This window comes from Anopheles maculipalpis, chromosome 3RL (genome assembly GCF_943734695.1).
Source record: "Anopheles maculipalpis chromosome 3RL, idAnoMacuDA_375_x, whole genome shotgun sequence".
NCBI classification, from domain to species: Eukaryota; Metazoa; Arthropoda; class Insecta; order Diptera; family Culicidae; genus Anopheles; species Anopheles maculipalpis.
In genome coordinates this window covers 44,030,101-44,055,323 of record NC_064872.1, presented here as the reverse complement: position 1 = coordinate 44,055,323, position 25,223 = coordinate 44,030,101, and the positions used below count along the sequence as shown (strand labels likewise).

The 25,223-nt window shown below is 40.7% G+C and overlaps 6 protein-coding genes and 1 pseudogene across 6 annotated transcripts; 4 read left to right on the top strand and 3 right to left on the bottom strand.

Moving 5' to 3' along the window:
* Positions 1–170: 170 nt before the first annotated feature.
* Positions 171–851, bottom strand: LOC126565744 (larval cuticle protein A2B-like; the record flags this gene model as incomplete). The annotated part of the gene is made up of 1 exon (XM_050222951.1): positions 171–851. A coding segment is annotated over one exon (681 nt), but the record flags the coding sequence as incomplete, so codon positions are not given.
* A 2,240-nt stretch (positions 852–3,091) lies between these two features.
* LOC126560645 (cuticle protein 18.6-like) lies at positions 3,092–4,809 on the bottom strand (annotated as a pseudogene).
* Positions 4,810–10,041: 5,232 nt separating this feature from the next.
* On the top strand, positions 10,042–14,144 carry LOC126565810 (dual specificity tyrosine-phosphorylation-regulated kinase 2). The gene is given in 7 exon segments (XM_050223020.1): positions 10,042–10,197; positions 10,301–10,635; positions 11,711–11,882; positions 11,978–13,290; positions 13,347–13,607; positions 13,678–13,792; positions 13,794–14,144. Coding segments are annotated over 7 exon segments (2,487 nt in total). The 3' UTR covers positions 13,929–14,144.
* Positions 14,145–15,198: 1,054 nt separating this feature from the next.
* Positions 15,199–16,963, bottom strand: LOC126565729 (uncharacterized). Its single transcript, XM_050222937.1, has 5 exons — positions 16,721–16,963; positions 16,352–16,587; positions 16,055–16,252; positions 15,824–15,989; positions 15,199–15,323 (listed from the first exon to the last, which is right to left on the bottom strand). The coding sequence occupies exons 1-5, from the start codon at positions 16,958–16,960 to the stop codon at positions 15,321–15,323; spliced, it is 843 nt and encodes a 280-aa protein (XP_050078894.1). The 5' UTR covers positions 16,961–16,963; the 3' UTR covers positions 15,199–15,320.
* A 1,498-nt stretch (positions 16,964–18,461) lies between these two features.
* On the top strand, positions 18,462–19,224 carry LOC126560644 (larval cuticle protein A2B-like). The gene is made up of 2 exons (XM_050216603.1): positions 18,462–18,473; positions 18,562–19,224. Exons 1-2 carry the CDS (start codon positions 18,462–18,464, stop codon positions 19,222–19,224), a joined length of 675 nt encoding a protein of 224 aa, XP_050072560.1.
* Positions 19,225–21,405: 2,181 nt separating this feature from the next.
* Positions 21,406–22,168, top strand: LOC126560643 (larval cuticle protein A2B-like). Its single transcript, XM_050216602.1, has 2 exons — positions 21,406–21,417; positions 21,506–22,168. Exons 1-2 carry the CDS (start codon positions 21,406–21,408, stop codon positions 22,166–22,168), a joined length of 675 nt encoding a protein of 224 aa, XP_050072559.1.
* Positions 22,169–24,266: 2,098 nt separating this feature from the next.
* On the top strand, positions 24,267–25,068 carry LOC126565740 (larval cuticle protein A2B-like). The gene is made up of 2 exons (XM_050222948.1): positions 24,267–24,317; positions 24,406–25,068. The coding sequence occupies exons 1-2, from the start codon at positions 24,306–24,308 to the stop codon at positions 25,066–25,068; spliced, it is 675 nt and encodes a 224-aa protein (XP_050078905.1). The 5' UTR covers positions 24,267–24,305.
* Positions 25,069–25,223: the final 155 nt, after the last annotated feature.

The window sequence follows — 25,223 nt, the reverse complement described above, 5'->3', positions numbered from 1 at the left end:
AGTACAAAGAGATAACAAGATAACATTTGTAAAGGATTCAAAGGAACCGCAAACACTGAAAATCACAATATTTCAACAAGTATAGGTAGACTATCTTTAAGATTTTTAAATGAATGAATACATTTTATTGCTGGTGAAACTCTTTACCTTAAAATTATTAAAACTGGCGTTTAGTAATGATGATGGCTCAAATGACTCGGTCCATGAACAATGCTGGAGGTGGAATGAGCAATCGGAGCAGCGTGGTGCGCAATCGGGGCGGCGTAGTGCGCGATCGGTGCGGCGTAGTGTGCGATCGGAGCAGGATGGTGATGCTGGATGGTAGAGTGTGCTACCGGAGCATGGGCATAGCTGGACACGTGCACGGGCTGAGCGATCACCTTGTGGACGGGCTGGGCGATCTTCACAGCCGATGGCTCACGACGCACAACGGCGTTGAATCCGGAGTGATGATCGGCATGATAGTCGACAACGCGATGATGGCCATCGGAGTCCAACAACGAGTACTGTCCGTGCACCTCATCACCGTGACGGGTCTCGTGCTGGCTCTTGATGTCTCCGGTATGTTCGTCATGCACAGAGTACGAGAACTCGTAGTTAGCCGGGGCATGGTGCTCTACGGACTTGATGATCGTTGGTTGAGCGATGGTCTTGACGATGGCTGGAGCAGAGTGCTGGTAGTAAGCTGGAGCGGAATGGATGGATCCGATATGGTGGACAGCTGGGGCAGCATGATGCTGGATGGTGGAGTGCGATGTGGCGATCGATCCGTGTTGCGCCACGGGGAGCAGACCAGCGCTAGCGGCTGCTACCAGAGTAGCCAGTAGAACAAACTGGAGAATAGGAAAGAATCATTGCAGTTTTCATTACAGCATGTATTTTAAAATACAATTTATGTGAAAGAACAGTAGATATTCTTACTTTGATTGCCATTGCTGAAACAAGACTGTTTACTGTATGAAGATCGGGGTGATTGTGCCATTTTGTGTGGTGACCAACGCCTTTTATACTCAGGATATCCCGATGGAGTTGGTTGTTTGGAACGTCCTTGAGACAGCGCTATCATGAAATTGCACTACTTTTACTCACTGAAACCGTAGTTTAAAGAGAAAAGCAAATACTAGACTGGCTTTTGTGTATCCGATTTGCACCAAAAATACATTGAAAGTAAAGCAACATGGCTAGAACGGTCACACCTCCACCGTGGGATATTTTTTAATATTTTGTAGCGAGGATTTATTTGCTTCAAAAGATATTGTTGTTCATATTAGGTAAAATTGGGATATTGAGTTCAACATTTTCCTTTTTTTACACGGTTGAGGCGCTGATAATTTGGGGCGCTATTCTTTACCAAAAGTTTAACTACAATATTACCAAACAAATAAGCAGCTTGTAAATATCCTCAGATATCAGATTTTCAAAGTTAAAGAGGAACACTACACCATACCCAACATAAACCAACTTAAGCCATTAAGCATACAGTAATTAAGAAAGAGATGTATAACTTATAGTTACTTTGAATTCTCTTCGAGGTGTAAGTTACATTACGTACTCGTACATTCAACATCAACCATAAAATTCTGAAGTACAGAAACTGTCACCCATAATTTACAAATCACTAAACCAAAAGTCCTTCTTCATCTTGGCTTAACGACCTTTAGGGTCGAAGCCGGCCATCGAATGGTTTACGAGACTGCAGATGCCACGTTGTTGGATAGTCAGTCCTCAATAAGGGAGGACGGTCCGGATAGGATTTGAATCCCGGTCCTACCGTTTGAAGATCGGCGCCAATGTCGCCTACTCCACCAGGCCGCCCTCAAACCAAACCAAATGTTACCCGAATTAAATTGCAACGTGCCTGCATAGATGTCATATTACATGTAGGTTCTTATTATAGAAAATGTCAATTTTTTACTTATGATGTGTAAATGGACAACAGGACTCTATCACACGTACATTAGCCTCACGTCATGATTATATATGATTTATCAATTGTTCAAAACGATCCAGTTTTTTTTTTCATCTGATCTTACGCATGATAAGAAGTAGTTAAAAAATCCCACCTTTCTTCTACATTGAATTTCGTTTATGCGTTTACCAGAATATCCTGGATTCGACAACAACCCAGAACCCAGTACCAGCATTAAATAGGCGAGCATATCAGTAACAATATTGTTCTTTACTCATGAATGTTCAACATTATTTAAAGTAAACAAACGAGGATAAAAGATTGTGTTTGTCTTAAATTTTAATTGGGTCACATGATAATGCAAGAGCCGCAATCTATTTTATATCTATTTTTACGAAGCACCCTCTGAAACATGAACATTAAAAAACTAAAACAATAATAAAAACAAACTAAATACAAAATAAAATCAGCGTACATCTAACAGACGAAAAAACAGTAGATCAGCAATTAAAGGGAAACAAACAACACGATCAATATCGAACCAAAATGGCGCGACGTAATCTGACACATCCGCTAGTGACAAGAACCTTAAGTTCTTGTGAGCTAATTTATAAACCCAATACAGTTCAGCAGTTCAATCAATACACACAACAAAGCTAATTTTTAATAGCAAATCAGCTGCACAACCTATCCTTCTTCCCCAAACCATATTTAACAATTGTTTTAAATCCCGGCTAATGAAGACCACAAAATTCCGAACGAGCTAGCTCTCTTTGAACATCCCAAGTCGCCTAGCTTATTTAACCCGTCGATAAGATTTGTATGATACAAGCCTCGTAATTATTAATTCTTTCATTCATTCACAAACGGCAATAGGGTGCCCAGTGTGTATCAGTGTATCAGTATAAGGATATGTATCAACTCACTTATTGAACTCAAATTACTTTACCTTTCTCTATCATTCTATGGCTGATTAAAACATTTGTTGCAATCAACAGTCAATTCGGCATTAACCCATGTCAATTTAGTTCCGGCTCATGCTAAATTTGAGAAAATGTCCATCAACCAGCTAAAAAGTAGGTAAAATCCACAAAATTATGTGCATATAATCTCTTTTATTGACTGTTTAACATTACATTCCTAACACTTTCTCTAAAGAACTTGTTTCATTACGAGTTGAACTTAGTAATGATGATGGCTCAGATGGCTCGGTCCATGAACAATGCTGGAGGTGGAATGAGCAATTGGGGCAGCGTGATGCGCAATCGGGGCGGCGTAGTGCGCGATCGGGGCGGCGTAGTGTGCGATCGGAGCAGCATGGTGATGCTGGATGGTAGAGTGTGCTACCGGAGCATGGGCATAGCTGGACACGTGCACGGGCTGAGCGATCACCTTGTGGACAGGTTGGGCGATCTTCACTGCCGATGGCTCACGACGCACAACGGCGTTGAATCCGGAGTGATGATCGGCATGGTAGTCGACAACGCGATGATGGCCATCGGAGTCCAACAACGAGTACTGTCCGTGCACCTCATCACCGTGACGGGTCTCGTGCTGGCTCTTGATGTCTCCGGTATGTTCGTCATGCACGGAGTACGAGAACTCGTAGTTAGCCGGGGCATGGTGCTCTACGGACTTGATGATCGTTGGTTGAGCGATGGTCTTGACGATGGCTGGAGCAGAGTGCTGGTAGTAAGCTGGAGCGGAATGGATGGATCCGATATGGTGGACAGCTGGGGCAGCATGATGTTGGATGGTGGAGTGCGATGTGGCAATCGATCCGTGTTGCGCCACGGGGAGCAGACCAGCGCTAGCGGCTGCTACCAGAGTAGCCAGTAGAACAAACTGGAGAATAGGATAGAATAGTTGCAGTTTTCATTATAGCATGTATTTTAAAATACAATTTATGTGAAAGAACGGTAGATATTCTTACTTTGAATGCCATTGCTGAAACAAGACTGTTTACTGTATGAAGATCGGGGTGATTGTGCCATTTTGTGTGGTGACCAACGCCTTTTATACTCAGGATATCCCGATGGAGTTGGTTGTTTGGAACGTCCTTGAGACAGCGCTATCATGAAACTGTACTACTTTTACCCGGCGTAACTGATCTACATCAACTGAGTTGAGTTGCTTTTTATTTCATTGAACAGTTGAAGTTAACGTTCAATAGTTCATTACAGAGTTGAAGTTAACGGGATGAAAGTAAAAATAAACTTGGAATGGACACACCTCCACAACAACATAACAGTTGTGGGTGTATGGGGATAACAAAATCAATTCGGCTGGAATTGTGTTTTTTTAAATGAAATTATAAATTTTATTTTGTACGTCAGCACATCGCCCTGTCTTGTATTTTCGTTCATGAGTTTATAAAAGTTAAGTTACCATCGGCTTAGAATGTCGATGAAGATCGATTTTCATAATATCAACGGCGTAGCATAATTTAATTTTATAAGCATTTTCACCACATTCAATTATCATCTGGCAATTGAATAGATGTTATAAAGATACTGCACTTATCTGTCTTAAACATTCGCAAGTGCAAAAAATGAGGCCTTGCAGCGGTTGTACAAATATCTACGAATGCAGTTTTTAATTGCTGTCTCTTTACGGTAAGTAGTTTACCAGCATACGCTAGAATATTGGCAGTCGGTCGATGACGTTCAGCAGCAGGACATGGTCAACTACGAGATAAACGGAAAAGAGGATAAAAAACAATTTAAAACAGAAACTGGAATTGAACACAGTTATGTGAATGTTGACCACATGCATTACGATGGCACGATACGAAAGGATTGAATGAACTGACGGAGAAACCGGAATAAACACAAGAAAGCGGTGGAGGTGTGTCTGTTTCGTAAATTTTGCTACAATTCTAGACATACGTGTCCTTGCATGCCTTTACAAGGGGCTAACTCGCAGGTAAAAGTAGTTCTTATTTTTGATGCGTAATATTGAACTATTTCGGTCGCAATTGAAATTTGGGCCATTCACGCTGGGTATTGTGCGTGTGTAGAAAGATTAATGTATTTAAATTTTTTTTTATTCGTTAGTTTGTTTGTTGTTGTTGTAATTATTGAAGTGTGTGAGTAGATGAACTTAATAACTTAAGTTATTATTAAGTTAAGGCCATCTAGTTTATGCCGATGATTTAAAATTTGTTTTTTCTATCTCCTGTTTATCTGATTGTCATATTGTAGCATGTCCCATCATAGTACCTTGCAAACCGATTTAATTTCATTTGCAAACTGCGCAACAGCTGCATAAAACTTATTAGAGCATATAATGCAAGCATGCATACTAGAACAATAGATTAATTAGAACACGATCAAGGTGACTCTGAGAAAAGAACAAAACAACATGTTCAGAAACAACAGCACTCAGAATGGACAGTCCGGAATAGGTAGCCGCGGGCTAAAGCGGGAGTCGTCAATAAACGTCGTGGATCATCTCAAACAAAGTGTTATGCGTTTGTTTCATAAGGGAAAGAGTGTGGTAAATATCACAGTGCCAATGGTGACACGTCACACTGCTTTTATTGCCATTGGCTCATCCGTGTGACAACTATCTGTGATCTTGGGGTAAGATCACAATCTTTGGTAGAAGATTGTTAGTATAGATTAGAATAGGATAGATACTACTTAAAGATTAGAATAGCATAGGTAGCATAGGAAATGCAGCATAAGAAAGAATTCAGGATACATAGGAAGTGAATAATTTAAGCTAGGATTAGATTGATAGTTTTTAGTATAAATAGCGGAATAGAATTTAGGATGGCACAGATAAATTTGAACAAGATAAGGGGAAACTCTGGTCAACTGTAATAAAAGTCCGCGAGTGTGAAAATTCCGCTAAGAAGGTACAACGCTGTGTTCTTCTGATTTGTGTAATAAATAGTGGAATACCACAACTGTATTGACCATGGGTGGCCCAGTGGTGTAGGCGACAACGTCGCCGGTCTTTGTACGGCAGGACCCGGGGTTTAAATCCCATCCGGACCGTTCCCACGTAGTGAGGACTTGACTATCCAACTAACAGGTTGGCTGATAAGTCCCCGGTCTGATACATAGATGGCGCCGCTAGTATTAAATGCATTTTTATATAGCACCAACCTTCAAATGATTCGTGTCAAAATTTGACGTCTGTATGTCAATTAGTTTGTGAGATAGAGCGTCTTTTGTCAAGCAACTTTTGGTTGCTTGACGAACGAAAAAAGAACGAAGAAGAAAAAAGTGTTGTTCCACCAAGACAACGCACCGTGCCACAAGTCATTGAGAGCAATGGCAAAAATTCATGAATTGGGCTTAGATTGCTTCCCCACCCACCGTATTCTCCAGATCTGGCTCTCAGCGACTTTTTCTTGTTCTCAGACCTCAAAAGGATGCTCGCAGGGAAAAAGTTTGGCTGCAGCGAAGAGGTGGTCGCCGAAACTGAGGCCTATTTTGAGGCAAAATCGAAGGAGTACTACCAAAATGGTATCAAAAAATTGGAAGGTCGTTATAATCGTTGTATCGCTCTTGAAGGGAACTATGTTGAATAATAAAAACGAATTTTGTTTATTCGTTTTATTTATTCCGACAAAAAAATGTGTTTTTCTTTGTTAAACCGGGGACTTATCAGCCAACCTGTTACGTGGTATCGGCAGTCTAGTAAGCCATTTGATGGTCAGCGTGACATTACAGGTCGTTAAGCCTAGAAGAAGATACACTGTATTATATCCAAGCAAATAGGTCCATGGGCACGATTCGGGGCTTAACTCAGGATATTGGGGAGTTCCTTTGTCTCGACTATTTGGAGTCATACTTGTAGAACGAATATTTCGAAAATAGAACAATTTTAGCGTTACTTTACCAAGATGGTCGTCAGACGGTTTCTTGGGCGTACAATCTCGTCACTTCCATCCTGCCAAGTTTAATGCCAGACGTTGAGTTTGGTGTCACTGGAAGATCGGTGTTGTGTGGCTCAAGCCGTTCGTTCATGGGAGGATTGCTGTTATGGGAAATTGCCAGTTCCGCTCTCCTATCCCGTGTTTCTTTTTATATTCCTTCCAAAACCCCAAGTCCTCGTACTAGTCTTTGTATTAATTCTCGACGTACTCGTTATATTGCTTCGGAGCGTTTCCTTCTTTGTCAGTCCCAATTAAATGTTTTTTTACTCCTTATGGATTTTCATCTGACCTCGGCCAACTTTCATCGATTGATGTCAAATTCCTTATAGTATTTTTCGTTTTTAAATCTGCGTCCTATTTTCTTTGTTATTTGTTCTTTTATTGGTTTGTTGTTGTAGGTTATTTGTTTATTAAATAAATAAATAAATAAAAATATTTAAAAATATTTTTTTTCCTGTAGCTGCATGAACGTAAGCGTTCCTTATTTGATGTATTATAGTGACAATAATTATCTTAGAATTTTTTCTCATGTTTAGTAGCACATTAATACCGAATACAACCCTGCATAGTCAGCTCAAGTTCAATACGGCTGATGTACAAAAAACATGATGATTAGGTGTTGATAGTACTATTGCATTTGTAGATGTATGTTTGAAGCGCATGCGTGGACTTAGAATGTGACTATTTATTAACCGATCACACCGTGGGTCAATTCGAGAGCCATTTTCGATATTCCACTGATCGTTATTATAGCATATCTGCAATGTAACGTAGTGTTTCCGTAAACGTGTTTTCATATTTATAGAACGTTGATTAAGAACGCCGGCTGTTGTGTTTCCAAAGACGACCAAAGTTTCCAAACACGACCGTACGAATGGTCTTGCAACGGATAGTGGTTACCTAGGGAACGGATAAACATACACGAATTGGTTGGTACGCACCCATCCGGTCCCGTTTTCTGGAGACTAGTTGTAAAGGTTCGTTTTCCTGTAATGGTCGACACGGCCGTTTTCATTGTGTTTCTGCATATTTGCGTCGAATGTAAGAGGCGAAATCGACCGTATAAAAATGAAAACACTGTAACAAAGATTAACTCTGTTCTTGGTTAAACTATTTGGCAATAAGTGTGTTTTCTTTCGTGGGTACCAGATAGTTGCAGTGACAAATATTGTAAAAACCATGTGAAAACCGTGTCTTATCGCTCGCTATGTTGTGGAAAATGTGAAAACGTGGTACAACCAGCTGCTTTGAAAAAAAGTTATACTTTGTGGTAAAACATCAATAAGAGATATGTGAATATGCGTGCTGAAATGACCAAGAGAATTGACACACAATAATTTGTGTCCGGTTTGTTGCCATGTTGGCCTCGTTCCGTTGTATCCAATTCCAACTTTTGCACTGCGCCTGAGAAGTATTATGTTACAGCGTTACGGATCACTTTTCACTACACTTTGCTATGGTTCATTCTGCCCAATTATGATGTATAAAAAAATTCCACTGCTTAGACGAAGAAAAAACGTTACGAAGTATTAGTTTTCCAAGGCAAGGAATGATTGAAGTTGCAGTACATATACAACAAAAAAAAAAAAAAAATGCTGCAACAAAACTGTGTTTTGCTCAGGGTGAAAAAGAGGCGAAAAACGAGGTCAAACACAACTGATGGCGCTCTCCTGTAGGGCTTGAAGGATTCGCACGGAAAGCGTAGCCATGGGGTCTTGGAAGTTCTTATTATTCTTGACAATATCGATGGTATTTGGTAGACTGGTAGGTGTTGAGTGTTGTGAGTGTTTGGAGAACAGAGAAAAAAAACACCAACACACACATACACACACAAACAAGAAAGGTACAACAAAAAAAAGGATCACTAATTGGCGGAAAAGTTCGACGGCACCGATGAACGTCATTTGCCTGGGTACGCACTACCAACTGTAATGTTTGGGCATGCGAATGTTTTGAGACCAAGTTGCGTGATATTTTTTGTGGGTTAAAAGGTTAATGGTGGTCGCTTTGCTAGCCCACATTCGTGTTTTCACTTTCAGAAAATTATTATACTATTTATAAATTGCTTTGCTATGTTTTGTTCGTTTTATCAGAGTTCGATATTAATATATTTTTAATTGGCTTTTCACAATTAGTTTTTAATACTAGCAGCTTGAAATATTTTTTACTATAAACTAAAATACTACGCATAACAACACAGTAGCAGGAAAACCCATTCAGGTAATAATAATGAAGCATCCATTTTAGAATTACCCAACATAGGCTTCCTTTTGCCATCCTTGAAAAAAAAAATAACAACCCTTATCTATGGGACTATCTCCCCGTCGTCTATGATAGCTGCGTGCTGGTGATATCATTTCGTGACGAGAAAGAAAGGTGTTCCTGACCTTCCTGAAGGTTCAAATTAGTTTTGATTGTTGACCAGAATATCATCGTACGCTATCAATAGTTTAGCAACCGGCGTTGATAGTCAATCGATCTTGTATTCAATTTATTTTATACGTTTGTTTTGCTTTGCTTGAAGAGAACTGTAAAAAAAGAAAACAGTCATTTAGCCACAGTTTTGTACCTTTTAAAAAGTTCGAATCGAATATTTCACTCAATTTCTCTAAACCATTATTTCCAATATGAACAATAAGCAAGTCCCCAAGGGGCGAAGTAGTTGTTTGGGTTGTTGTTTTTTTCTGTTTTGTTTTGCTGCACCATGTTTATTGATTCTGCCTCCCGTGCTCTAACTCAATCAATAATTTAACCCCAAACTCTGAAGGTTTTCCATTGACCGGACGTTTCCTTGGAGGGTTGCAAACACAGTTGCACCCAGTATTTATTATCCACCGAGCGAATAAATTGGTGTCCTGTTAGTGATGCACGGTGACAACAAGAAAGGTCAGTTTCCAGCAAAGGGGAATTAGTTAAAAACTATAGCGCCCAACGTAGTGCGCGAACATGAGTGTTGGTGATTCTTTTACCACAAATGCTACAACGAACAAATTGAAATGCCTTGTGGAGTGTCACACGTGAACTTAAAGCTGACCGTGTCCTTATTACAAGTGCTAGTGATTTAGTGGCAAGCGAAAACGGGAAAAACAGAATACGAAAATGATGGTCCAAGTGGTTATGTGTTGTTTAGTGCTGGTTTAATGTTTTAATATCCCTGTGGTGCATCCTTTACTTGGAATGTGACAGTGCTGGTAGAACACGGGTAGAACCACAGTTTTGCAGCAAGACACGGGGCCCAGCCATGAATCGATACCTGACGCTAAGTCAACTGGGAGACGGTACGTACGGTACCGTTGTCCTTGGCCAGCGGAAGGACACCGGTGAAAAGGTCGCCATCAAGCGCATGAAGCGGAAATATTACTCCTGGGAGGAAGCCATGAGCCTAAGGGAGGTGAAGGTAATGGAGGCTTGCTTTATGGGCAATCACATCGCAACGCAAATCGTTTGGAACTGTTCATATATCGTTTATGTGCGGCACACGTTATCCACTTCTTTTCCAGTCGCTGAAGAAACTTTCCCATGCTAATGTGGTGAAGCTGAAGGAGGTAATACGGGAAAACGATGTGCTGTACTTTGTGTTCGAGTACATGCAGGAAAACCTGTACCAGCTGATCAAGGACCGCGATACCCATTTTCCGGAAGCGACCGTAAGACTGATACTGCAGCAAATTCTTACCGGGTTGGCGTTCATGCACCGACACGGCTTCTTCCATCGGGACTTGAAACCAGAGAACGTGCTGTGCAGTGGGCCGGAAACGGTTAAAATAGCCGACTTTGGGCTAGCCCGAGAGATACGCTCGCGGCCACCGTACACGGACTACGTTTCCACGAGATGGTAAGGGCTTATGTGTGGTAAATAAGTGTGGCAGAATTCGTTTAAATGATCTCTCCTACGCTTGACTACGTATCAAGCAGGTGCGTCTGTTTTGTTGGTGGGAGCAAACATATTGCGTGTTGCGTGATCAATGTCAAAACATGATAGTGTCATGAATTATAGTAGCACTTTTCAGATGACCGTATGCTACCTTTCCCCTTTCCGTTTTTTGGATGAGTTTTACAATTTGCCTCTCGTCGGTTATTATCTTCCCACGACGTATTGAATGACGCATTAAATGGATAATGCGGTCCAAATTGGTTGGAGACAAAACACGTGTTACTTTTTCGAATGCTTAAAGTCCTTATGAGTTACAGGTGTATCGATAAATTAATTTCCAATATCGCGTCATATTATATCGCCTTATTATTTTTAAAATGTATTATAACTTTTGTTTGAAATTATCTTAATAATCAATTAAAACTAATGCATTTTATTTATATATGGTTGAACAGCTATTTTACTCATTGATTGCAAATTATTTTAAGTTGTTTTTAATGCGTAAACGCTTGATGAAGTCTCTTAAATATTTATCGTTTTATTTTACTTTCTCAGCCCTTCTTAACTTCAAATAAGTAAATCAACATTTGATGTATAAATATCAGGATAGCTGTATTGCTTTAAACTGTAAATTAGAAATCAAGTTCTGAAGTTTAACTCATAAAATATAAAAATGAAATGAAATGAAAATTAAAAAAAGAAAAGCACAAAATAGTCATTTGTTGTGAGTTATTTGCAAAGGAAACTTTTTATTTATTTAGAACAATAACCGCAAAAAAATCTGAAATATTTGGCTCATTTCACTAATAGTAGTCCAAGTTCAAGTGCGATTTAGCATTGATTCTGCCGTTGACAGTTTTTGCCAACATGTTATACTATCAGACGATCCAAGGACTTTGCAATAAAATTTGACAGATTCGCTCATATTATTATTTATTATTTTAATCATTATTTTTTGTCTTAAGAAGGATTCCATACGATAAATAAAGGAGTGTTATCAAAACCATACCCATAACCATACCTTTTTTATTTTAAGGTACCGTGCACCAGAAGTGCTTCTACATTCTACACGCTATGGCAGCTCCATAGATCTTTGGGCAGTGGGATGTATAATGGCAGAACTATACACGTTTCGGCCATTGTTTCCGGGCTCTAGCGAGGTGGATCAGCTATTTAAAATATGTTCTGTGCTGGGCACACCGGACAAGGTGAGCATCAGCAGTCACAAAATATCACATAATCCTGTGAATCGGTTCCACCATTAGCTTATTTTACACTGTGCTTTTTTGTATTTATTATATAGTCCGATTGGGCAGATGGCCACAAACTTGCCGCAACGATACAGTTTCGATTTCCGGAGTGTCCAAAAATACCGCTGGCCACCTTGGTGACACGTGCCAGCAGCGCCGGTATACAACTGCTGGAGGATTTGCTTCAGTGGGAACCGGAGAAGCGACCGACCGCACAACAATCGATGAAGTACCCATACTTTAGCGCAGTGAAACCACGAAACTCGGCGAACATCTCGACGAATGGTTTAACACAACACAATCAACCCCAGCACAATGGTAACACAAACGGTGCCCCTGCAATCGGTGTACCAAATGCTCGATTATCAATCATGGAGCTAGCGCCCAACACGAGAAATACGCGCGACGCGAACGGAGCCAATGGCAATTTTAATCCAATTAGTAATAACGAACTGAACGATTTAAACTCCATGCTAAGCCTATCACGCGTGTCAGAGACGACGGTCGACCGGACGACTCAGCAAACACAGCCGACCCAAGCCAGTCAGCAGCTGTACACTGCAGATGAGAAGGAAACTGGTAAACTGCAGAGCGGTATAAACTACAGCCTGCTAAACGAGATGCTCAACGGTTACAGTGTGGGAATTGCACCTTCGGTTCCACCAAATGCTCAGGGCATGACGAAGATACTCCGCAACGGACCATCGAATACATACACAAAGTCGAACGTTTCTTACGAAGCTAATAATATTGTAGCCGATGGGGATAAGGTGACGAATGATAAGGCTGCAGGTTCCGTCGTCAGTTATGCCATAATTAAACCTGCAGTGGTGCGTATTGACGATAACCGATTGGCGGATGTGTCCGTACCGCTAGCAGACGGAATCGGGAGTCGGAAAGAGAAGGTGAACGATATTTTTGTGACACGAAATACGGACTATCAACACCACCACAGCGGACAAGGAGTCGCAAAGGCAAACGGACATCGCATGCTTCCTGTCATTGATAGTGATGATTCGAGCTACTTCGGAAGTGGGTTCTATTTGCATAAGAAAAATTCTGGCCACATGTTAAAGAATGGAAACTCGGCTGTAAGCATTGGCGGTGGCAGTGACGGTGGTGTTGGTCGAAGGGCTGGTGGTAGTGGAGCATTTAATGGTAGCTTTCTGAACGACAGCAAGGTATACAACGCATTTTCAAAACAACCTATGCTCTTGACACGAAAAACAGATGAGGATCTTAAGGTGTATCGCAATCGCAACGGACCGATGGACCGAACGATTCATGGACATTTTAGCAAGAGCTGGGAACCAACGCACCATCTTGGAGAAAGCCGTGTGGATGATTCGCTGGATGAAATTTTGGGGTAAGTGCAAACAGCGTTGCTCCATCAAGGTGAAATGTAATTACTTTTGCTTTCAGAAGCCGTGTTAAGGCAGCCAAGAAAGCAGCCAACGACTTCAAGCTAGAGGATCTTTTCGGTGCACTATCGTTCAGCAAGGATTCAACCACGGCAAAATACCCGAACACGGTTCCGTTTGCCAAGAGCTCTACGAAAAACATCGGTGCCAGCGGAGCTATAGCGGACATTTTCGACAACTCTGATGCTAAACCTTCCCATTCTAGTGCTAATGTCGTGCCACGACGAAAAAATCAACAGCAAGTATTCGTATCAGATACTAGGTATGTTTGTTTGGGAGTGCGCAGGGCAGATCATACATCAGTTTGCTTGTTATCTGATAACTATTTGCAGCAATTTAAGCACCGAAAAGTTTAGCGGTATTAATGCATCATTTAAGTTGTTCCCGTGGGACGATATACCAAAAAATGGTGTAGAAAAGAAGCAGTGGATTCCTGACAATGGTATGCGAATCAGTGCGATGGATGATATGAACAATATAAAACGGTTCAAATTTATATCTTCCAGGAGTGTTAACGTATGTTGGCGCCGGCAATGAGCATACGGGACGAACGGATTGGGCCGCAAAGTACCTGAGCAAATAATGGGATGTTGCCGGTTGGACATCGCATAGCATTATAGGATTCGTTCTTGTTCTGTCTAGCAACCTATCTGTGATAGATCAGCGTAACTTTAGACAATTGTGGCAGTTGTTATTATGTTACTTTGTTTCGTTTGTATTTAAGGTTATATAAGTATAGGCACTGTAAAAAGACGATTGAATATTCTAAGTTCGATGATTGGACTAGCTGGTAGAATTAATAAAAACAAACATTTCATAAATTTTATTGTTAGCATGTTTTATTGATTTACTTTCTTTGCAAAACTAATGGTGTGTGCTTTATTGCATCCACCTGGAAACGTATTGGAATACTTAAAACAATGAGAAATAGCTGAAAGCATATTGAAGTCTTCTTAAAATATGCGAACTGCTCAAAACTGAATCAAAACTTGAGTGGTAATGTGACAAATATCAGGTTACATCTGGTAAAAGTAGTGCAGTTTCATGATAGCGCTGTCTCAAGGACGCTCCAAACAACCAACTCCATCGGGATATCCTGAGTATAAAAGGCGTTGGTCACCACACAAAATGGCACAATCACCCCGATCTTCATACAGTAAACAGTCTTGTTTCAGCAATGGCATTCAAAGTAAGAATATCTACTGTTCTTTCACATAAATTGTATTTTAAAATACATGCTATAATAAAAACTGCAACGATTCTATCCTATTCTCCAGTTTGTTCTACTGGCTACTCTGGTAGCAGCCGCTAGCGCTGGTCTGCTCCCCGTGGCGCAACACGGATCGATCGCCACATCGCACTCCACCATCCAGCATCACGCTGCCCCAGCTGTCCACCATATCGGATCCATCCATTCCGCTCCAGCTTACTACCAGCACTCTGCTCCAGCCATCGTCAAGACCATCGCTCAACCAACGATCATCAAGTCCGTAGAGCACCATGCCCCGGCTAACTACGAGTTCTCGTACTCCGTGCATGATGAACATACCGGAGACATCAAGAGTCAGCACGAGACCCGCCACGGTGATGAGGTGCACGGACAGTACTCGTTGTTGGACTCCGATGGCCATCATCGCGTTGTCGACTACCATGCCGATCATCACTCCGGATTCAACGCCGTTGTGCGTCGTGAGCCATCGGCAGTGAAGATCGCCCAGCCCGTCCACAAGGTGATCGCTCAGCCCGTGCACGTGTCCAGCTATGCCCATGCTCCGGTAGCACACTCTACCATCCAGCATCACCATTCTGCTCCGATCGCACACTACGCCGCCCCGATTGCGCACCATACCGCACCGATCGCGCACTACGCCGCCCCGATTACGCACTACGCCGCCCCTATTGCGCATCACGCCGCTCCGATTGCGCATTCCACCTCCAGCATTGTTCATGGACCGAGCCATCTGAGCCATCATCATTACTAAGGGCAAACAATATTGTTTGAAGTTGATTAGTAGCATAAGAATATAAGAACTGCATCTGTTGTAAAACTTAAAGTATTGTTGTTGTTATAATTCATTACAAGATAATTAATTTATTTAGCTGTTGAGAACGTTTATGTTAGGTATATTTGCTTGAAATCCTGAAACATTTTTCCATTTGAAATTTGCATTAAACTATCGTTAAAATACTGCATACTAGTGCTTATTGTAACCATTGTTTTATGAGCAAAAAACCCGGTTTTTTGAAGATCTACATTACATCGTAGAATTTGTCTACATAACAGTAAAGAGTGTTCTTATTTTTCTTGACGTTACAGCCTACTAGGTCACACCAGCTGTCAAACGGCTTACTAGACTTGCTGATACTACGTAGCCCTTATTATGGGGGAACGTGCCGGTGGTTAATAATGTTTTGGGGACATAAACATGAATCTCACCCAGATTTGCTAGATGTGGTAAGCCATTCTGTTCTGCTTACAGCCGTAAATCCAATCTTTTCAAACAACCTGATTGATCGTTCATTACTAGCACTGATAAACGTGTGGACATGTTGCTTAAACTGGATTGCGATGAATCGTGTCAATGCTTTGGCAAGTGTGGTTCCGTAACCTCTATTGTTACGATCGGGAACAGTGTACAGGTGTCTGAAAAGGGAATGAAATTTACCTTAATATAAATATGACAAAGCAAAAGCTACTTCAGTACTTACCCCGCAGCGTCATGATCATTCATAAACACGAACGCCACTAGCTCTGCTGAGCTTTTATCAAACAGTCCGAGACCTACGCTATGTTCGATAGCTGACTCTATGTACCGTTGAGACGTTCTATACCGAAAGGGCCACGATTCGTTTAAAATTCTTCCATGCTCTTTTGTTAGTAGTTTCAGCTGCACATTATTTGGAACACTGCATAATACGAAAGCGATTGTACATAAAAACCACCATTTAAAACAATAGTTGAAAAATCGTTAATGTACCGAAACGACTTCCATAAATGTTACTTACTCAAAGCTTACGTTGGCAGCTTCTTCCCGTGGCATCCAGAAATTTATACAATCCGATCGACTTTGTAACCGTAGTGCTTTCTCCTCTACTACTTGATGAAGGCTAGCTCTTATTGCTTTGTTCCCGCCAATCACAAACGTTGGTTTGATATCCCAGTTAATATAATTCGTTTTACGGAGTGCATCCGAAAGTTCAACCGGTGGATTTTGCAAAGTATGCACCAATACAAACGGATCCTGAAAGTGTTTTAAGATTTTGTTTATTTATTTATTTATTTATTTATTTACAGTTGATTATGACGGTCCAGTGTTTTAAGATTTTGATTAAACAAATTTATTTTTGGTGCATCGTGTAACACAACTATCGTACCTCTTCTCGACTGATGGCTACGAACGTCGCAAAGCGATTTGCACTCTCACCACCCGGAACGTAAACAGTTTTTTGTAGCCTGTGCGAAACTTCTTCCAAATCAGATCCATAGAGTTTTGCGTTTATGCGTGAAATATTTTGCAACAGTGCTACAAATTGTATGGAATCTGGCAAGCTTTGCTCGTAAATATGAATAAGTTGAAGTATTTCCTCTGCGCTGGCTGGTCGTAGTGGCTCCATTTCACTGTTCCGTCTTTACTGTACCGTTTTCAAGCAGCAACTGGAATACCAACATTATCTAGCGCTAATTGAGGCCTTTTGCTAGTTGAGCAAAATAGCATTTCTCTCAAAGAGCGTGAGAAAATGCTCTTAATCTCTATAATGGAGGTTGCTTTTTTTGAAGAGGTGAGAATTGATAAGATAGAATGCTACATAATATGCACGATCATTGATAAGCGGTAATCAGCTGTTCGTAAACGTTTGAAGTATCCAGGGAGTTGTGAAATAGTTCAGTATTAAAATAAAGAAACTGTAGAAACTGTGCGCACTGAAGAGATTCACATAAGGCATGGTTGATGCGGGAAAGTACAGTTTCTGATGCTAAGAATGTTAAGAATTAGATAAATAATGTTTCTAATTGTTAGTGCATTATTTACGACCGCTGGTAACTATTTAAATTGAGAAAAAACGAGATACTTAGGATGAAGTTTGAATGTGTCCATGATTATTAATTCTCCATTCTGTTTTCAATATTTGTTTCATCTGTTTGGAGGGTTCTAAAATTAAAACTTTAAATGTCTTCTAAGACATTAACATTTTTACACAAATTGAGTTTTTAAGCTGTTCTTGAATTATTCTATGTGAAATAAATCATAAATGAAATCGACAATACAATTATTTTCTTCAAGGAAGTTATATCGGGTTATGTATGTGGGTTTATTTAAAAGACATAAGAAAAGACATAAGAAATTTATTTTCATTGCTAATATTGAAAATAAATTAGCCATATTTTTTTATGAAATAATTTTGTTTTCATTATCTGTTTACCTCTTTGAGACCATATGGCAGTTAGCAATAATGTTGGATTAAAATAAAATAATAAAAAGATCTATTTACTCATCAACTCGAAGTTTCTTTTCAAAATAAATATGTTATTTTTATTACGATTCATATTGAAAAACTTTTATTTTTTATTTCGTAATGACGGCCAGGACGTATTCCTATCTTTAAACGCTAAAAAAAGTAAATTCCATACATTATCTTCATATACATCTTTGCACCGCTAAAAAAAATAAAGTAAGAGTTGTTTTTAGAAGGTTCGTTTACTTCATCTTTCTTTACGCTACTCAGTTCTTCTGTTAAGCAACACCAAAAAATGTATGCTGCTGTTATTGTTATAACGCCAAGCTTTATTTATCATTTGACTTTTATCACTTAAAGTACATGATAAGTGTTGTACGGTGAAGGTGTGACCGATCCAGCCGTATTGCTCTACTTTCATCATATTTTTAGTGACCAGTCGTTGGCACTAGTTTGGACTGTGCTTTATTTTCTCTTTTCGATGCAGTTGATGTAGATCTGAGTAAAAGTAGTACAGTTTCATGATAGCCTTGTCTCAATGACGAAAGGAATTGGTAAAAATGTGCTAATGTGCTATACTAAGAGTATAAAAGTCGTGGGTTCGCACACTGCACAGCATAACCATTCAAACCTTCATACAGTAAACAGTCTTGTTTCAGCAATGGCATTCAAAGTAAGAATATCTTCCGTTCTTTCACATAAATTGTATTTTAAAATACATGCTATAATGAAAACTGCAACGATTCTTTCCTATTCTCTAGTTTGTTCTACTAGCTACTCTGGTAGCAGCCGCTAGCGCTGGTCTGCTCCCCGTGGCGCAACACGGATCGATCGCCACATCGCACTCCACCATCCAGCATCATGCTGCCCCAGCTGTCCACCATATCGGATCCATCCATTCCGCTCCAGCTTACTACCAGCACTCTGCTCCAGCCATCGTCAAGACCATCGCTCAACCAACGATCATCAAGTCCGTAGAGCACCATGCACCGGCTAACTACGAGTTCTCGTACTCCGTGCATGACGAACATACCGGAGACATCAAGAGTCAGCACGAGACCCGCCACGGTGATGAGGTGCACGGACAGTACTCGTTGTTGGATTCCGATGGCCATCATCGCGTTGTCGACTATCATGCCGATCATCACTCCGGATTCAACGCCGTTGTGCGTCGTGAGCCATCGGCAGTGAAGATCGCCCAGCCCGTCCACAAGGTGATCGCTCAGCCCGTGCACGTGTCCAGCTATGCCCATGCTCCGGTAGCACACTCTACCATCCAGCATCACCATGCTGCTCCGATCGCACACTACGCCGCCCCGATTGCGCACTACGCCGCCCCGATTGCGCATCACGCTGCCCCAATTGCTCATTCCACCTCCAGCATTGTTCATGGACCGAGCCACCTGAGCCATCATCATTACTAAGTTCAACTCGTAATGTAAAAAGTTCTTTAGAGAAAGTGTTAGGAATGTAATGTTAAACAGTCAATAAAAGAGATTATATGCACACAATTTTGTGGATTTTACCTACTTTTTAGCTGGTTGATGAACATTTTCTCAAATTTAGCATGAGCCGGAACTAAATTGGCATAGGTTAATGCCGAATTGACTGTTGATTGCAAGAAATGCTTTAATCAGCCATAGAATGATAGAGAAAGGTAAAGTAATTTGAGTTCAATAAGTGAGTTGATACATATCCTTATACTGATACACTGATACACACTGGGCACCCTATTGCCGTTTGTGAATGAATGAAAGAATTAATAATTACGAGGCTTGTATCATACAAATCTTATCGACGGGTTAAATAAGCTAGGCGACTTGGGATGTTCAAAGAGAGCTAGCTCGTTCGGAATTTTGTGGTCTTCATTAGCCGGGATTTAAAACAATTGTTAAATATGGTTTGGGGAAGAAGGATAGGTTGTGCAGATGATTTGCTATTAAAAATTAGCTTTGTTGTGTGTATTGATTGAACTGCTGAACTGTATTGGGTTTATAAATTAGCTCACAATAACCTTTTATATACGGAGACAAGAACTTAAGGTTCTTGTCACTAGCGGATGTGTCGGATTACGTCGCGCCATTTTGGTTCGATATTGATCGTGTTGTTTGTTTCCCTTTAATTGCTGATCTACTCTTTTTTCGTCTGTTAGATGTACGCTGATTTTATTTTATATTTAGTATGTTTTTTAATGGTTTTATTATTTTAATGTTCATGTTTCAGAGGGCGCTTCGTAAAAATAGATATAAAATAGATTGCGGCTCTTGCATTATCATGTGACCCAATTAAAATTTAAGACAAACACAATCTATTATCCTCGTTTGTTTACTTTAAATAATGTTGAACATTCATGAGTAAAGAACAATATTGTTACTGATATGCTCGCCTATTTAATCCTGGTACTGGGTTCTGGGTTGTTGTCGAATCCAGGATATTCTGGTAAACGCATAAACGAAATTCAATGTAGAAGAAAGGTGGGATTTTTTAACTACTTCTTATCATGCGCAAGATCAGATGGAAAAAAAACTGGATCGTTTTGAACAATTAATAAATCATATATAATCATGACGTGAGGCTAATGTACGTGTGATAGAGTCCTGTTGTCCATTTACACATCATAAGTAAAAAATTGACATTTTCTATAATAAGAACCTACATATAATATGACATCTATGCAGGCACGTTGCAATTTAATTCGGGTAACATTTGGTTTGGTCTGAGGGCGGCCTGGTGGAGTAGGCGACATTGGCGCCGATCTTCAAACGGTAGGACCGGGATTCAAATCCTATCCGGACCGTCCTCCCTTATTGAGGACTGACTATCCAACTACGTGGCATCTGCAGTCTCGTAAAACATTCGATGGCCGGCTTCGACCCTAAAGGTCGTTAAGCCAAGATGAAGAAGGACTTTTGGTTTAGTGATTTGTACATGTTGGGTGACAGTTTCTGTACTTCAGAATTTAATGGTTGATGTTGAATGTACGAGTACGTAATGTAACTTACACCTCGAAGAGAATTCAAAGTAACTAAAAGTTATGCATCAATTTCATAGTTACTGTATGCTTAATTGGTTAAAAGTTGGTTTATGTTGGGTATGGTGTAGTGTTCCACTTTAACTTTGAAAATCTGATATCTGAGGATATTTATAAGCTGCTTATTTGTTTGGTAATATTGTAGTTAAACTGTTGGTAAAGATTAGCGCCCCAAATTATCAGCGCCTCAAACATGTAAAAAAATTAAATTGTTGAACTCAATATCCCAATTTTACCTAATATGAACAACAATATCTTTTGAAGCAAATAAATCCTCGCTACAAAATATTAAAAAATATCCCACGGTGGAGGTGTGACCGTTCTAGCCCTGTTGCTTTACTTTCAATGTATTTTTGGTGAAAATCGAATACACAAAAGCCAGTCTTGTACTTGCTTTTCTCTTTGAACTACGGTTTCAGTGAGTAAAAGTAGTGCAATTTCATGATAGCGCTGTCTCAAGGACGTTCCAAACAACCAACTCCATCGGGATATCCTGAGTATAAAAGGCGTTGGTCACCACACAAAATGGCACAATCACCCAGATCTTCATACAGTAAACAGTCTTGTTTCAGCAATGGCGTTCAAAGTAAGAATATCTTCCGTTCTTTCACATAAATTGTATTTTAAAATACATGCTATAATGAAAACTGCAACGATTCTTTCCTATTCTCTAGTTTGTTCTACTGGCTACTCTGGTAGCAGCCGCTAGCGCTGGTCTGCTCCCCGTGGCGCAACACGGATCGATCGCCACATCGCACTCCACCATCCAGCATCATGCTGCCCCAGCTGTCCACCATATCGGATCCATCCATTCCGCTCCAGCTTACTACCAGCACTCTGCTCCAGCCATCGTCAAGACCATCGCTCAACCAACGATCATCAAGTCCGTAGAGCACCATGCCCCGGCTAACTACGAGTTCTCGTACTCTGTGCATGACGAACATACCGGAGACATCAAGAGCCAGCACGAGACCCGCCACGGTGATGAAGTGCACGGACAGTACTCGTTGTTGGACTCCGATGGCCATCATCGCGTTGTCGACTATCATGCCGATCATCACTCCGGATTCAACGCCGTTGTGCGTCGTGAGCCATCGGCAGTGAAGATCGCCCAGCCCGTCCACAAGGTGATCGCTCAGCCCGTGCACGTGTCCAGCTATGCCCATGCTCCGGTAGCACACTCTACCATCCAGCATCACCATGCTGCTCCGATCGCACACTACGCCGCCCCGATCTCGCACTACGCCGCCCCTATTGCGCATCACGCTGCTCCGATTGCGCATTCCACCTCCAGCATTGTTCATGGATCGAGCCATCTGAGCCATCATCATTACTAAGTTCAACTCGTAATGTAAAAAGTTCTTTAGAGAAAGTGTTAGGAATGTAATGTTAAACAGTCAATAAAAGAGATTATATGCACATAATTTTGTGGATTTTACGTACTTTTTAGCTGGTTGATGGACATTTTCTCAAATTTAGCATGAGCTTGAACTAAATTGACATAGGTTAATGCCGAATTGACTGTTGATTGCAAGAAATGCTTTAATCAGCCATAGAATGATAGAGAAAGGTAAAGTAATTTGAGTTCAATAAGTGAGTTGATACATATCCTTCCACTGATACACTGATACACACTGGGCACCCAATTGCCGTTTGTGAATGAATGAAAGAATTAATAATTACGAGGCTTGTATCATACAAATCTTATCGACGGGTTAAATAAGCTAGGCGACTTTCGATGTTCAGAGAGAGCTAGCTCGTCCGGAATTTTGTGGTCTTCATTAGCCGGGATTTAAAACAATTGTTAAATATGGTTTGGGGAAGAAGGATAGGTTGTGCAGCTGATTTGCTATAAAAAATTAGCTTTGTTGTGTGTATTGATTGAACTGCTGAACTGTATTGGGTTTATAAATTAGCTCACAAGAACTTAAGGTTCTTGTCACTAGGGGATGTGTCGGATTACGTCGCGCCATTTTGGTTCGATATTGATCGTGTTGTTTGTTTCCCTTTAATTGCTTTTCTACTGTTTTTTCGTCTGTTAGATGTACGCTGATTTTATTTTATATTTAGTTTGTTTTTATTATTGTTTTAGTTTTTTAATGTTCATTTTTCAGAGGGTGCTTCGTAAAAATAGATATAAAATAGATTGCGGCTCTTGCATTATCATGTGACCCAATTAAAATTTAAGACAAACACAATCTATTATCCTCGTTTGTTTACTTTAAATAATGTTGAACATTCATGACTAAAGAAGAATATTGTTACTGATATGCTCGCCTATTTAATCCTGGTACTGGGTTCTGGGTTGTTGTCGAATCCAGGATATTCTGGCAAACGCATAAACGCAAATCAATGTAGAAGAAAGGTGGGGTTTTTTAACTACTTCTGATCATGCGCAAGATCAGATGGAAAAAAAACTGGATCGTTTTAAACAATTAATAAATCATATATAATCATGACGTGAGGCTGATGTACATGTGATAGAGTCCTGTTGTCCATTTACACATCATAAGTAAAAAATAGACATTTTCTATAATATGACATCTAAGCAGGCACGTTGCTATTTAATTCGGGTAACATTTGGTTTGGTTTGAGGGCGGCCTGGTGGAGTAGGCGACATTGGCGCCGATCTTCATACGGTAGGACCGGGATTCAAATCCTATCCGGACCGTCCACCCTTATTGAGGACTGACTATCCAACTACGTAGTATGGACAAGTCTTGTAAGCCATTCGATGGCCGGCTTTGACCTTAAAGGTCATTAAGCCTAGGAGAAGAACTTTTGGTTTAGTGATTTGTACGTTTTGGGTGACAGTTTCTGTACTTCAGAATTTAATGGTTGATGTTGAATGTACGAGTACGTAATGTAACTTACACCTCGAAGAGAATTCAAAGTAACTATAAGTTATGCATCAATTTCTTAATTACTGTATGCTTAATGGCTTAAGTTGGTTTATGTTGGGTATGGTGTAGTGTTCCACTTTAACTTTGAAAATCTGAAATCTGAGGATATTTACAAGCTGCTTATTTGTTTGGTAATATTGTAGTTAAACTTTTGGTAAAGATTAGCGCCCCAAATTATCAGCTCCTCAACCGTGTAAAAAAAGTAAATTGTTGAACTCAATATCCCAATTTTACCTAATATGAACAACAATATCTTTTGAAGCAAATAAATCCTCGCTACAAAATATTAAAAAATATCCCACAGTGGAGGTGTGACCGTTCTAGCCCTGTTGCTTTACTTTCAATGTATTTTTGGTGAAAATCGAATACACAAAAGCCAGTCTTGTACTTGCTTTTCTCTTTGAACTACGGTTTCAGTGAGTAAAAGTAGTGTAATTTCATGATAGCGCTGCCTCAAGGACGCTCAAACAAACAACTCCATCGGGGTATCCTGAGTATAAAAGGCGTTGGTCACCACACAAAATGGCACAATCACCCAGATCTTCATACAGTAAACAGTCTTGTTTCAACAATGGCATTCAAAGTAAGAATATCTTCCGTTCTTTCACATAAATTGTATTTTAAAATACATGCTATAATGAAAACTGCAACGATTCTTTCCTATTCTTCAGTTTGTTCTACTGGCTACTCTGGTAGTAGCCGCTAGCGCTGGTCTGCTCCCCGTGGCGCAACACGGATCGATCGCCACATCGCACTCCACCATCCAGCATCATGCTGCCCCAGCTGTCCACCATATCGGATCCATCCATTCCGCTCCAGCTTACTACCAGCACTCTGCTCCAGCCATCGTCAAGACCATCGCTCAACCAACGATCATCAAGTCCGTAGAGCACCATGCACCGGCTAACTACGAGTTCTCGTACTCCGTGCATGACGAACATACCGGAGACATCAAGAGTCAGCACGAGACCCGCCACGGTGATGAGGTGCACGGACAGTACTCGTTGTTGGACTCCGATGGCCATCATCGCGTTGTCGACTACCATGCCGATCATCACTCCGGATTCAACGCCGTTGTGCGTCGTGAGCCATCGGCAGTGAAGATCGCCCAGCCTGTCCACAAGGTGATCGCTCAGCCCGTGCACGTGTCCAGCTATGCCCATGCTCCGGTAGCACACTCTACCATCCAGCATCACCATGCTGCTCCGATCGCACACTACGCCGCCCCGATCTCGCACTACGCCGCCCCTATTGCGCATCACGCTGCTCCGATTGCGCATTCCACCTCCAGCATTGTTCATGGACCGAGCCATCTGAGCCATCATCATTATTAAACGCCAGTTTTGTGATTGTTAGGTTTATATTTGATTTAAATAAATTGCTCAAGTTTGAAAACAAAGAACGGTAAATTCTTATTATCATCTCGCAGTTTCGAATGTAGTAGATAAATCTTACACGAAATTGTTTTGCTAACTTTTAAAATCATGAC

Coding starts and splice junctions, on each gene's coding strand:
- LOC126565729 (XM_050222937.1), bottom strand. CDS start 16,960: ATGGAGCCACTACGACCAGCCAGCGCAGAGGAAATACTTCAACTTATT. Junction 16,588..16,720: donor TAGCCATCAGTCGAGAAGAG/GTACGATAGTTG, acceptor AAACACTTTCAG/GATCCGTTTGTATTGGTGCA. Junction 15,990..16,054: donor AATGATCATGACGCTGCGGG/GTAAGTACTGAA, acceptor TTCCCTTTTCAG/ACACCTGTACACTGTTCCCG.